Source organism: Culicoides brevitarsis, chromosome 3 (assembly GCF_036172545.1).
Source record: "Culicoides brevitarsis isolate CSIRO-B50_1 chromosome 3, AGI_CSIRO_Cbre_v1, whole genome shotgun sequence".
Taxonomy (NCBI): Eukaryota; Metazoa; Arthropoda; class Insecta; order Diptera; family Ceratopogonidae; genus Culicoides; species Culicoides brevitarsis.
The window spans coordinates 34,480,788-34,492,806 of NC_087087.1; the positions used below are offsets into that span (position 1 = coordinate 34,480,788).

Below are 12,019 nucleotides of genomic sequence, written 5' to 3' on the forward strand. Positions count from 1 at the left end.
GATTAGGTGGCAATTAAGAATAAAATAGAAAATACATTCCAATAAGTGGAAAATTTGATTTTTTATTTATTTAAATTTTATTTTTATACGAGTTTCACAAAAAAAAAAAGCAAAAAAAAAAAATTACTTCCATAATTTCTTGATCGACATATTCTTCTCGGAATCCTTTTGCATGACTTTCGCAACTGCCATCTCAAAGTCTTCTTGCGTGACATGAACACGTCTTTCACGCAACGCATACATGCCGGCTTCGGTACACACTCCCTTCACTTCAGCACCCGATGCGCCCGGCATTAGTTCAGCAATTTTTCGTAAATTTATGCCTCGTGTCAAATTCATCTTGCGCGAATGAATTTTTAGGATGTCGAGACGTGCTTCCTCGTTTGGTGGCGGAAATTCGATCTTTCTGTCAATACGCCCGGGACGCAACAACGCCGGATCAAGGATGTCAATGCGATTTGTTGCCATGATGACTTTGATATTTTTCGTTGCTTCGAAGCCGTCGAGTTGATTCAAGAGTTCCAACATCGTTCGTTGCACTTCGGAGTCGCCGCCGCTTCCGGATTCAATACGAGACGATCCAATGGAGTCAATTTCATCCATGAAGATGATCGAAGGCGCATGTTCGCGTGCCATAACGAAAAGTTCACGTACCATACGAGATCCCTCGCCGATGAATTTTTGCACGAGTTCCGAACCCGAGACACGAATAAAAGTACATTCCGTGTGATGAGCGACGGCACGTGCTAACAAAGTTTTTCCTGTGCCCGGAGGACCGTAAAGCAAAACGCCTTTCGGTTGAGCAATACCCAAAGCGTCGAAAAGTTCGGGATGTTTGACCGGCAATTCGATAACTTCCTTGATTTCCTTGATTTGCTTGTCCAAACCGCCAACCATTTCGTACGTCGAATCGGGAACTTTTTCAACCATCATCAACGAAACCAAAGGATCAACTTTGTTCGGCAGGATTTTGTGCAACGTGTAACTCTCGTTGCGCAAAGCAACACGACAATTGGGCGTCACGTCGTTAATGTCGATGTTTTTGTCGATATCGACGACGAATTTTCCCTCAGGATGAACTTTTACCAAAACCTTCTTCTTGTCCATCGGTTTGACAACTTCCCCGACATAACTGCCCTGTTCTTGCAAAAGTTGGAGTTCTTCGCGCAACATACGGACCTTGGCGTTGAGTTCGTTACGTTGTGCTTGCAAACGACGCAGATTTTGACTCTTTTCCGCGACAATCAATTGCAGCTCTTCGATTTTCTGGATGTAATAGGAACGAAAGCCCTCGCCTTTGGCTACATCAACGTCCATCTATGGGGAGAAAGAAGGAAGGCATTACAATGAAATATTCGGAAATGAAGTGAAAATTAGGGATTTTCATGAAATTCTGACTTACCTTCGATGCGAGAGTCATTTTGTCAGCTCTTAGTTGCAATAAAGCGCGTATAATTTTGGTATTTTCTGCTTAAAACTTCGTAATTGTTATTTCTGCTTCTGACGATGACTTGAATATTTAGGTTTAGTATCGAGTCCCTGTGCGCAATTCGAAATTTGTGACGGCTCCCTGTGAAAAAATTATTATGACATGATTTCATGTGTTCATTTCAGAATGATTTCCGAATGATATTATTTTTGATATTTTTCATGTTTTATTTAAATTTTTATTAATTTTAATTAATTTTATTTTAATTTCTCGAAAAAGAAATTATTTTAATTTGTTTTAATCTTTGGAAAAAACAAAATTAATTTCAAGATTTTAAAAAAAAACATTTTTTGAGGTTATGAAAAAATTTTTTGATTTTGTATGATTTTCATTATTAAAAAATTTTTTAAAAATGTCGAATTTCAATCTGTAGTTTTTGATAAAAAAAAAAAAAATTAAAAACAAATTTTCAAATGAAAATTTTTTTTTTTTCATTTTTCAAAAAATTTTTTAAATTTAAAAAATATTTGAGTTTGTTTTCAAATATTTTTTACATAATTTCAAATGATAATTTTTTTTTTTAACTTTTAAAATTTCAATTTAAAAAAAAATTTCAAATTAAAAAATTCAAAAAATTTCAATTTTCAAAATTAATTAATTTTTTTTTTTAGAATGAAGCTTAATGATTGTTTTTATTTTTAGAAAAATACTTTAAGAATTCAAAATTTAAATCAAAAAAAAATTTTTAAAGTTCAAAAAAATTTTTTTTTTATTGAAATTTTTTCAAATGAATTTTAATCGAATTAAATTTTAAATATTACTTAAAATTTCAAATGAAAAAAAAATTTTCGGAAAAATTTTTTTTTTCAAAAACTAATAAAAAAGTTTTAATTTATAAAATTTTTAATTTAAAAAAAAATTTTTTTTATTTTAAAATTTAAAAAATTTTTTTCAAAAAACTTTGAAAATTTTTATTTAAAATAAAAAATTTCACTTATTTGAAAATATTTTTAAAAATTTTAGATTTTTTTTACATTTTTTAAAGAAATAATAAATTGAGTAAAATGACTAAAAGTTTCAATAAATTTTTTTTTTGAGTTCAAAAAAAAATTTTTTAAATTTTATAAAATTGATATTTAATTATTTTCTTAATTTTTTCATTTTAGAAAAATCACGAGGATGACAAATACAAGAAATTTTTTCAAAAAAATTTCAAAATTTTAAATAATGAAAATTTGAGTTATTCAAAATTTGCTCGTCATACATTGCACGACAAAAGCGAACATTTCACAGAGGGAAGAAACATCATGAATTAACAAGCAGATTGTGTGAAAACAGGAGTGCAGAGTAAGAGAGGAAAATTGTGCTCGGAAAACCAGTTTTACGGGTATTTGCTGAAAGAAATGCAACTTTAGAGTGCACACAAACAAAGAACGGGCCATCGGGCATGCAGTTACACTAAAAATTCGCAGTGAAACGTGAAAATTTTGCGTCAACAAGCAATTTGTATTTTGGTATTTTGATTCCGAAAATTTGTCGGATCGAAGAAGAACGACGAAAAAAAAAAGTTGCTACACACACTTCGTACAGCACGCAGTAAATAAATTACCATTAGATATCGTCGCTGTTTATATTTTTTGCTCGTTCTGTGTCTCTCTGCCGCACACGCAAAATAATTACAAAATAACCTGAGATAAACGTCGATTTCGCAGCAAAACAGAAGAATTTACGCAAAAAAGCCAAAAAATGTCGACACCGGCCTCGCGAATACTGAAAAAGAAACATTTTCGCGTGAAACATCAAAAAGTGAAATTGTTTCGGGTAAGTGAACTTGTTCATCTCTCTTGATAAATTGATCGATAACGATGTGCGAAAAGTGATAAGACACTCATTAACGAGCGATTTTCTTCTTTTCTCGATAGGCGAACGAACCATTGCTCAGTGTCTTCATGTGGGTAAGTGACTCATGGCGCTTCTCATCTAAAAAATTAATCTTTAACGAGAATTTCTTCCGCTTTTTCAGGGCATCAATCACACGGTGAGTTCCGGAATTTTCTGAAAAATCGACAAATGTTATGGCAAAAAAACAGTGTACAGCTGTGTACATCGAATTAAGTGAATTTTATAGCTATTGCGCATCAGGTCCTGTGTGTCTGTATCCGTATCGTGTGTCGTCGTACACCTTTGTTACTATAAAAAAGGTCCTTTTCGCACCCAGACGATGTGTTGTTGATATGCGGCGACGACGACAATCGCAAATTCATGAATTCCAATGAGATCGAGCTGATTGATTGCCATTCCGGCGAGGCATTAATTCAGTTATTCATTGCGAGATGAATAAATTAATTAGAGAAATTGTGTGAGGTCATGAGGGTTAACGTCAAGTTCACGGAGAAATTTGACTTTTTAACATTTTTTACTTAAAAATGACATAATATTCGAAAATTTTAGAAAAAAAAATATTTTTGTGACAAAATTTAATTAAATTCTCATCAGAAAGGTGCAAAATGGTCAAAAAATTAAAGAAAAAAATTTCAACCAGATTTTTAGTGAAAAATTATAAAAAAAAATTTATTAAAAAAAAATAATTTTTTTTTTGTCAAAATCTGAGAAATTCGATTTTGTAACATTTTAAGTGAAAAATTATAAAAAAAAAAAATTAAAAATTTTAGAAAAAAAAATTTTTTTTTTTAAATTTTTTAAAATTATTTTAAAAAATAAGGTATGCAAAATAAAAAAAAAATTAAAAATTGATTTTTTAAAAAAATTTTTAAAAAATTAACAAAAATATTTTTTTTAATTTAAAATATTTCAAAAAAAATTCAAAAGTTTTTTGTGAGAAAATTTTATTAAAATTTTTATCAAAAATGTGCGAAATGGTCTAAAAATTAAAGGAAAAAAAAAAGTTCAACAAAAAATTTAATTTTTTAACATTTTTAGTTAAAAAAAAATTTAAAAATTTTAGTAAAAAAAAATTTTTTGTGACAAAATTTAATTAAAATTCTTATCGCAAAGGTGTAAAAATTCACAAAATGCTCAAAAAATGAATGAAAAAACAAAAATTGCTCTGTAAGTGACATTTTTAATGAATTTTCTTTTCAATATCTTTTTCAGATAAACGAGCTGAGTCATGTTAACATCCCAGTTATGTTGTTGCCGGACCATTTTCGTGCAAATTCAAAGATAAAAGTTGATTATCATTTATTCAACAAGTGAGTAAACAATCAATGAAGCATGAAGCCAGGAAAAGTGATGTCACGTTTTTTTCAATTCGCTTATCAAATTGTTTTTATTATTAATTGATAACTCACCTACTGTTGCTTCGTCATTTTTTTTTATCTTTTTTAATAAAAAATGCATTTTTTTTTCAGGGAAAATATGCCATCACACTTCAAATTCAAGGAATATTGTCCGTTGGTGTTCAAAAATCTCCGTGAGCGATTCGGAATTGACGATGTCGACTATCGTGAGTCCTTGACGCGTTACCAACCCCGTAAAATTGACTCGTCCGGCAAAAGTGGCGCCCAATTCTACCAGAGTTACGACAAATTATTCATTCTCAAGAGCTTGACGTCGGAAGAAGTTGAACGAATGCACTCGTTTTTGAAGCACTATCATCCGTATATCGTCGAAAGGCACGGTAATACGTTGCTACCGCAATATATCGGCATGTATCGTTTGACTGTGGATGGCGTACAATATTACTTTGTCATTATGCGGAATGTGTTTAGCTCGCATTTGAAGGTTCACAAGTAAGGAAAAAAATTTTTTTTTGATAAGAAATTATTTTTAATTTGCTTTTTTGTAGGAAATACGACTTGAAGGGCAGCACAGTTGATCGTGAAGCGTCAGATAAGGAGCTGGAAAAGCGATTGCCAACACTTAAGGACAATGATTTCATTAAACAAGGAGTTAAAATTAATATTGGTGAAGAGGCCAAAGATAAACTTTTGAACTGGTTGAATGCTGATGTGAATGTAAGTTGAAAAATTTTCGATTTTTGAACAATTTCGTATTATTTTTTAAAAATTATTTGATTTCGAGGATCAAAAATGTCATTAAATTCAATTTAAATTATTTTATTTTTTAATTTTTTTTTTTAATTTTCAGTAAATATTCATCAAAATTATTCTTAATTTTTTAAATTTTTGTATAAAAAATTAAAATTTTAAAAAATCCACAAGAAAATTATACTTTTTCATTTTGTTAAGTCTTTAATTTTCAAATTTTTTTTTATATATATAATTTTTTTAAAATTTCTTTTGAATTTTATAAAATTTGAAAATATTTTTAATTTTTGCATCAATACTCTGATGCAATAAAATTTTTTTTTTTTTTTTTTGATAAAATTTAAAAACATTATTTTTTTTAATTTTTAAATTATTTTAAAAATTTTCTAATTTTTTTTAAATTATTATAAAAATTTTCTAAATGTTATTTTAATTTTTTTTATTCTTTTCTATTTTTTTATTATTTTTTTTTTTTTATAAAATATATAATTTTTTTAAATTTTTTCTCATTTTCAGTTCCTAACAAAACTGCATTTGATGGACTACTCATTGCTGGTTGGCATCCACGATTGCAGTAGAGCCGACGAATACCATGACTCACCAACTGAGGGCGGAAGTAGACCCGAAAACAGCGATAGCGGCGAGGAATGTGATAGCGGCGGCGATCGTTTCGGTTACAACACCCCGCCCGACTCTCCGCGATGCATCGAACAGCAAGGCAAAGATATTATTCCCGACGTAGACATTTATGCAATAGCCAGTATCGAAGGTAAAATTCAATTTTTTATTTTTTTTTCTTGAATAATTCATAAAAAATTCTCCTTTTCAGAAAACCGTGAAATCTATTTCATTGCCATCATTGACGTACTAACGCACTATGGTGTGAAAAAACAGGTGAGCTTGAAAAAAATGCATTTCGTGTGTGCAACGCTGTGTCTTCTGTCCGCTTTTCGAATTTTTCTCACTTTTCCGTAATAAATTGGTTCAAGGTCGTGTCTAATAAATACATGTTGAGCTGCTAAAAAAGTAAAATGTCAGCAAAAAATGCTTTGAAGCACGCTTTTTTCACGTTTTCGAGTTTTTCTTTTAATTTTTTCTCATCATTATTTATCAGACACGACAATTTAAGAGGCTGAGGTTTAATTCCGACCTTTTTATTATACGAAGAAAAAATGTGAAGGTAACTGATAATTTTAAAAAGTGCCAAAAATTAATTTTTAAAAATTTTTTTAGGCTGCCAAAGCTGCGAAAACAGTCAAATACGGAAGTAATGTTGATGGAATATCAACGTGTGATCCAGATCAGTACGCAAAACGTTTTATTGATTTTATAAGTAAAGCTATCGCATAAATTATTTAGAATTTTATCATTAATATCAGCAAACTACATTTAAAAAAACTGTATAATAAACAATTATTGCTATTATTATTAATTCATTACATTAATTATTGCAAGAAAAATTATAATTACACGTTGACTTTAAATTATAACGAGAAAAAAAATTATTCAGCACTATTAAATTTAAAAATTTTATATATTTTTTTTTTACTTTTTAATTAAATACGTGAGAAATTGGCCAAAAATCACACATCTTTTTTGTAAAAATGCCTCTTGATGCATTTTTTGATAAAAATAAATCGAATTTGAATTGCATTTTGCAAGTTTATCGAAAGATAAGAAAAAATAATGTTTAAAAAAAAGTTAATGTGTGTTCAAGTATTGATTATAAGTATTCAAGTCCTGTCTTACAAACAAAATAATGGACAATGGTCTCATATTTTATGTGTAGAAAAAATAAATTTTGAGTCAAACTTTATTTGTATGTTCACTTTTTAGCTATTGAGCACAAAAAAAAATTTTTTTTTAAATTTTATTCAATTAAAAAAATAATTGCTTCCTTTTTAGACGTGCTCTAAGAAATTTAATGCTTAAATACTGCTTTAATCGCTGAAAATTTTTAAAAGTCAATAATAAACTCGGTTTGAATAAAAAAAAATAATAATAAAAAAAAAACAAATCTTAAGGACTTGCATTGAAAATTATTACATATTTAAGAAAACTAAAATCTAAACTAATACTATACATAAAAAAATAATTAATTAAAAAAAATACAATAAAAGCATACAAATAAAGTAAAAACTTTTCTATATTGTGAACTGATGATGTTAGTAAATGTAATCGTGTTAAAAAAAATATTTATAATAATTAAACAATTATTATGAGGTATTTAGTAGAAAACAAAAAAAAAATAATAATGGCAAAAAGTTGATTAATTCATATTAATTATTAATTAATACATACAAAAGAAAATCATACAATCAGATAAAAGAAATTAATATTCAGGAAATATTTAAACAAAAAATTATTATATATATTGTCATTGCTGGGAAAAAAGTAGAAAAAACAAACAATTGGTAGCAATTTGAAAATAAATTTCTCAGAGCCATAAAATGTCAAAGAAAGACGTTTATGATGAATATTAATAATATAATATTAAATGTTATTGATTCTAATCAGACGTTGACGATAAACATATATTAAAAAAGAAATGAAGTCAAAAAAGTAAAAAAAAATTAAGGATAAGGATGGATAATAATTATAATTATTATTAAAAATAAAAACAAACTATCATTAAATCTGAAAATTTTGTTTTATTTTTTCGGTATTTTTTTTTTTTAAATTTTGTAACAAATTGGTTAAAAATTTTTTTCATTTCTTCAAAAATCAAGAAGATTTTGATGCAAATCATCTTTAGAATGAATATTTATTTAATTTTAGCTTTAAAACCCATCAAAAGTTGGTTGAAAAGTGACTTGAAAAAAAAGTACGATTTTTGCTCCTCATATGATAAAATCGTACTTTTTTTTATTTCATCAAAAATCGATCAGATATCAATGGAAATCAACTTTAGAATGCATATTTATTAACTTTTAGCTTTAAAACCCATCAAAAGTTGGTTGAAAAGTGACTTGAAAAAAAAGTACGATTTTTGCTCCTCATATGATAAAATCGTACTTTTTTTTATTTCATCAAAAATCGATCAGATATCAATGGAAATCAACTTTAGAATGCATATTTATTAACTTTTAGCTTTAAAACCCATCAAAAGTTGGTTGAAAATTGACTTGAAAAAAAAGTACGATTTTTGCTCCTCATATGATAAAATCGTACTTTTTTTTATTTCATCAAAAATCGATCAGATATCAATGGAAATCAACTTTAGAATGCATATTTATTAACTTTTAGCTTTAAAACCCATCAAAAGTTGGTTGAAAAGTGACTTGAAAAAAAAGTACGATTTTTGCTCCTCATATGATAAAATCGTACTTTTTTTTATTTCATCAAAAATCGATCAGATATCAATGGAAATCAACTTTAGAATGCATATTTATTAACTTTTAGGTTTGAAACCCATCAAAAGTTGGTTGAAAAGTGACTTGAAAAAAAAGTACGATTTTTGCTCCTCATATGATAAAATCGTACTTTTTTTTATTTCATCAAAAATCGATCAGATATCAATGGAAATCAACTTTAGAATGCATATTTATTAACTTTTAGCTTTAAAACCCATCAAAAGTTGGTTGAAAAGTGACTTGAAAAAAAAGTACGATTTTTGCTCCTCATATGATAAAATCGTACTTTTTTTTATTTCATCAAAAATCGATCAGATATCAATGGAAATCAACTTTAGAATGCATATTTATTAACTTTTAGGTTTGAAACCCATCAAAAGTTGGTTGAAAAGTGACTTGAAAAAAAAGTACGATTTTTGCTCCTCATATGATAAAATCGTACTTTTTTTTATTTCATCAAAAATCGATCAGATATCAATGGAAATCAACTTCAGAATGCATATTTATTAACTTTTAGGTTTGAAACCCATCAAAAGTTGGTTGAAAAGTGACTTGAAAAAAAAGTACGATTTTTGCTCCTCATATGATAAAATCGTACTTTTTTTTATTTCATCAAAAATCGATCAGATATCAATGGAAATCAACTTCAGAATGCATATTTATTAACTTTTAGCTTTAAAACCCATCAAAAGTTGGTTGAAAAGTGACTTGAAAAAAAAGTACGATTTTTGCTCCTCATATGATAAAATCGTACTTTTTTTTATTTCATCAAAAATCGATCAGATATCAATGGAAATCAACTTTAGAATGCATATTTATTAACTTTTAGCTTTAAAACCCATCAAAAGTTGGTTGAAAAGTGACTTGAGAAAAAAAGTACGATTTTTGCTCCTCATATGATAAAATCGTACTTTTTTTTATTTCATCAAAAATCGATCAGATATCAATGGAAATCAACTTTAGAATGCATATTTATTAACTTTTAGGTTTAAAACCCATCAAAAGTTGGTTGAAAAGTGACTTGAAAAAAAAGTACGATTTTTGCTCCTCATATGATAAAATCGTACTTTTTTTTATTTCATCAAAAATCGATCAGATATCAATGGAAATCAACTTTAGAATGCATATTTATTAACTTTTAGCTTTAAAACCCATCAAAAGTTGGTTGAAAAGTGACTTGAAAAAAAAGTACGATTTTTGCTCCTCATATGATAAAATCGTACTTTTTTTTATTTCATCAAAAATCGATCAGATATCAATGGAAATCAACTTCAGAATGCATATTTATTAACTTTTAGCTTTGAAACCCATCAAAAGTTGGTTGAAAAGTGACTTGAAAAAAAAGTACGATTTTTGCTCCTCATATGATAAAATCGTACTTTTTTTTATTTCATCAAAAATCGATCAGATATCAATGGAAATCAACTTCAGAATGCATATTTATTAACTTTTAGCTTTAAAACCCATCAAAAGTTGGTTGAAAAGTGACTTGAAAAAAAAGTACGATTTTTGCTCCTCATATGATAAAATCGTACTTTTTTTTATTTCATCAAAAATCGATCAGATATCAATGGAAATCAACTTTAGAATGCATATTTATTAACTTTTAGCTTTAAAACCCATCAAAAGTTGGTTGAAAAGTGACTTGAAAAAAAAGTACGATTTTTGCTCCTCATATGATAAAATCGTACTTTTTTTTATTTCATCAAAAATCGATCAGATATCAATGGAAATCAACTTCAGAATGCATATTTATTAACTTTTAGCTTTAAAACCCATCAAAAGTTGGTTGAAAAGTGACTTGAAAAAAAAGTACGATTTTTGCTCCTCATATGATAAAATCGTACTTTTTTTTATTTCATCAAAAATCGATCAGATATCAATGGAAATCAACTTCAGAATGCATATTTATTAACTTTTAGCTTTAAAACCCATCAAAAGTTGGTTGAAAAGTGACTTGAGAAAAAAAGTACGATTTTTGCTCCTCATATGATAAAATCGTACTTTTTTTTATTTCATCAAAAATCGATCAGATATCAATGGAAATCAACTTCAGAATGCATATTTATTAACTTTTAGGTTTGAAACCCATCAAAAGTTGGTTGAAAAGTGACTTGAAAAAAAAGTACGATTTTTGCTCCTCATATGATAAAATCGTACTTTTTTTTATTTCATCAAAAATCGATCAGATATCAATGGAAATCAACTTTAGAATGCATATTTATTAACTTTTAGCTTTAAAACCCATCAAAAGTTGGTTGAAAAGTGACTTGAAAAAAAAGTACGATTTTTGCTCCTCATATGATAAAATCGTACTTTTTTTTATTTCATCAAAAATCGATCAGATATCAATGGAAATCAACTTTAGAATGCATATTTATTAACTTTTAGCTTTAAAACCCATCAAAAGTTGGTTGAAAAGTGACTTGAAAAAAAAGTACGATTTTTGCTCCTCATATGATAAAATCGTACTTTTTTTTATTTCATCAAAAATCGATCAGATATCAATGGAAATCAACTTCAGAATGCATATTTATTAACTTTTAGGTTTAAAACCCATCAAAAGTTGGTTGAAAAGTGACTTGAAAAAAAAAGTACGATTTTTGCTCCTCATATGATAAAATCGTACTTTTTTTTATTTCATCAAAAATCGATCAGATATCAATGGAAATCAACTTCAGAATGCATATTTATTAACTTTTAGGTTTAAAACCCATCAAAAGTTGGTTGAAAAGTGACTTGAAAAAAAAGTACGATTTTTGCTCCTCATATGATAAAATCGTACTTTTTTTTATTTCATCAAAAATCGATCAGATATCAATGGAAATCAACTTCAGAATGCATATTTATTAACTTTTAGCTTTAAAACCCATCAAAAGTTGGTTGAAAAGTGACTTGAAAAAAAAGTACGATTTTTGCTCCTCATATGATAAAATCGTACTTTTTTTTATTTCATCAAAAATCGATCAGATATCAATGGAAATCAACTTCAGAATGCATATTTATTAACTTTTAGGTTTGAAACCCATCAAAAGTTGGTTGAAAAGTGACTTGAAAAAAAAGTACGATTTTTGCTCCTCATATGATAAAATCGTACTTTTTTTTATTTCATCAAAAATCGATCAGATATCAATGGAAATCAACTTCAGAATGCATATTTATTAACTTTTAGCTTTAAAACCCATCAAAAGTTGGTTGAAAAGTGACTTGAAAAAAAAGTACGATTT

At 27.6% G+C, this 12,019-nt stretch overlaps 2 protein-coding genes across 2 annotated transcripts; one reads left to right on the top strand and one right to left on the bottom strand.

The window, feature by feature from the left end:
- Positions 1 to 42: 42 nt before the first annotated feature.
- On the bottom strand, positions 43 to 1,535 carry LOC134835941 (26S proteasome regulatory subunit 8). The gene is made up of 2 exons (XM_063850974.1): positions 1,403 to 1,535; positions 43 to 1,317 (listed from the first exon to the last, which is right to left on the bottom strand). The coding sequence occupies exons 1-2, from the start codon at positions 1,418 to 1,420 to the stop codon at positions 124 to 126; spliced, it is 1,212 nt and encodes a 403-aa protein (XP_063707044.1). The 5' UTR covers positions 1,421 to 1,535; the 3' UTR covers positions 43 to 123.
- A 1,230-nt stretch (positions 1,536 to 2,765) lies between these two features.
- LOC134835942 (phosphatidylinositol 5-phosphate 4-kinase type-2 alpha) lies at positions 2,766 to 7,032 on the top strand. The gene is made up of 9 exons (XM_063850975.1): positions 2,766 to 3,250; positions 3,352 to 3,384; positions 3,453 to 3,467; positions 4,544 to 4,641; positions 4,801 to 5,181; positions 5,238 to 5,406; positions 5,956 to 6,208; positions 6,269 to 6,333; positions 6,673 to 7,032. The coding sequence occupies exons 1-9, from the start codon at positions 3,176 to 3,178 to the stop codon at positions 6,787 to 6,789; spliced, it is 1,206 nt and encodes a 401-aa protein (XP_063707045.1). The 5' UTR covers positions 2,766 to 3,175; the 3' UTR covers positions 6,790 to 7,032.
- Positions 7,033 to 12,019: the final 4,987 nt, after the last annotated feature.

Coding starts and splice junctions, on each gene's coding strand:
- LOC134835942 (XM_063850975.1), top strand. CDS start 3,176: ATGTCGACACCGGCCTCGCGAATACTGAAAAAGAAACATTTTCGCGTG. Junction 4,642..4,800: donor GATTATCATTTATTCAACAA/GTGAGTAAACAA, acceptor TTTTTTTTTCAG/GGAAAATATGCCATCACACT. Junction 5,182..5,237: donor TCGCATTTGAAGGTTCACAA/GTAAGGAAAAAA, acceptor GCTTTTTTGTAG/GAAATACGACTTGAAGGGCA.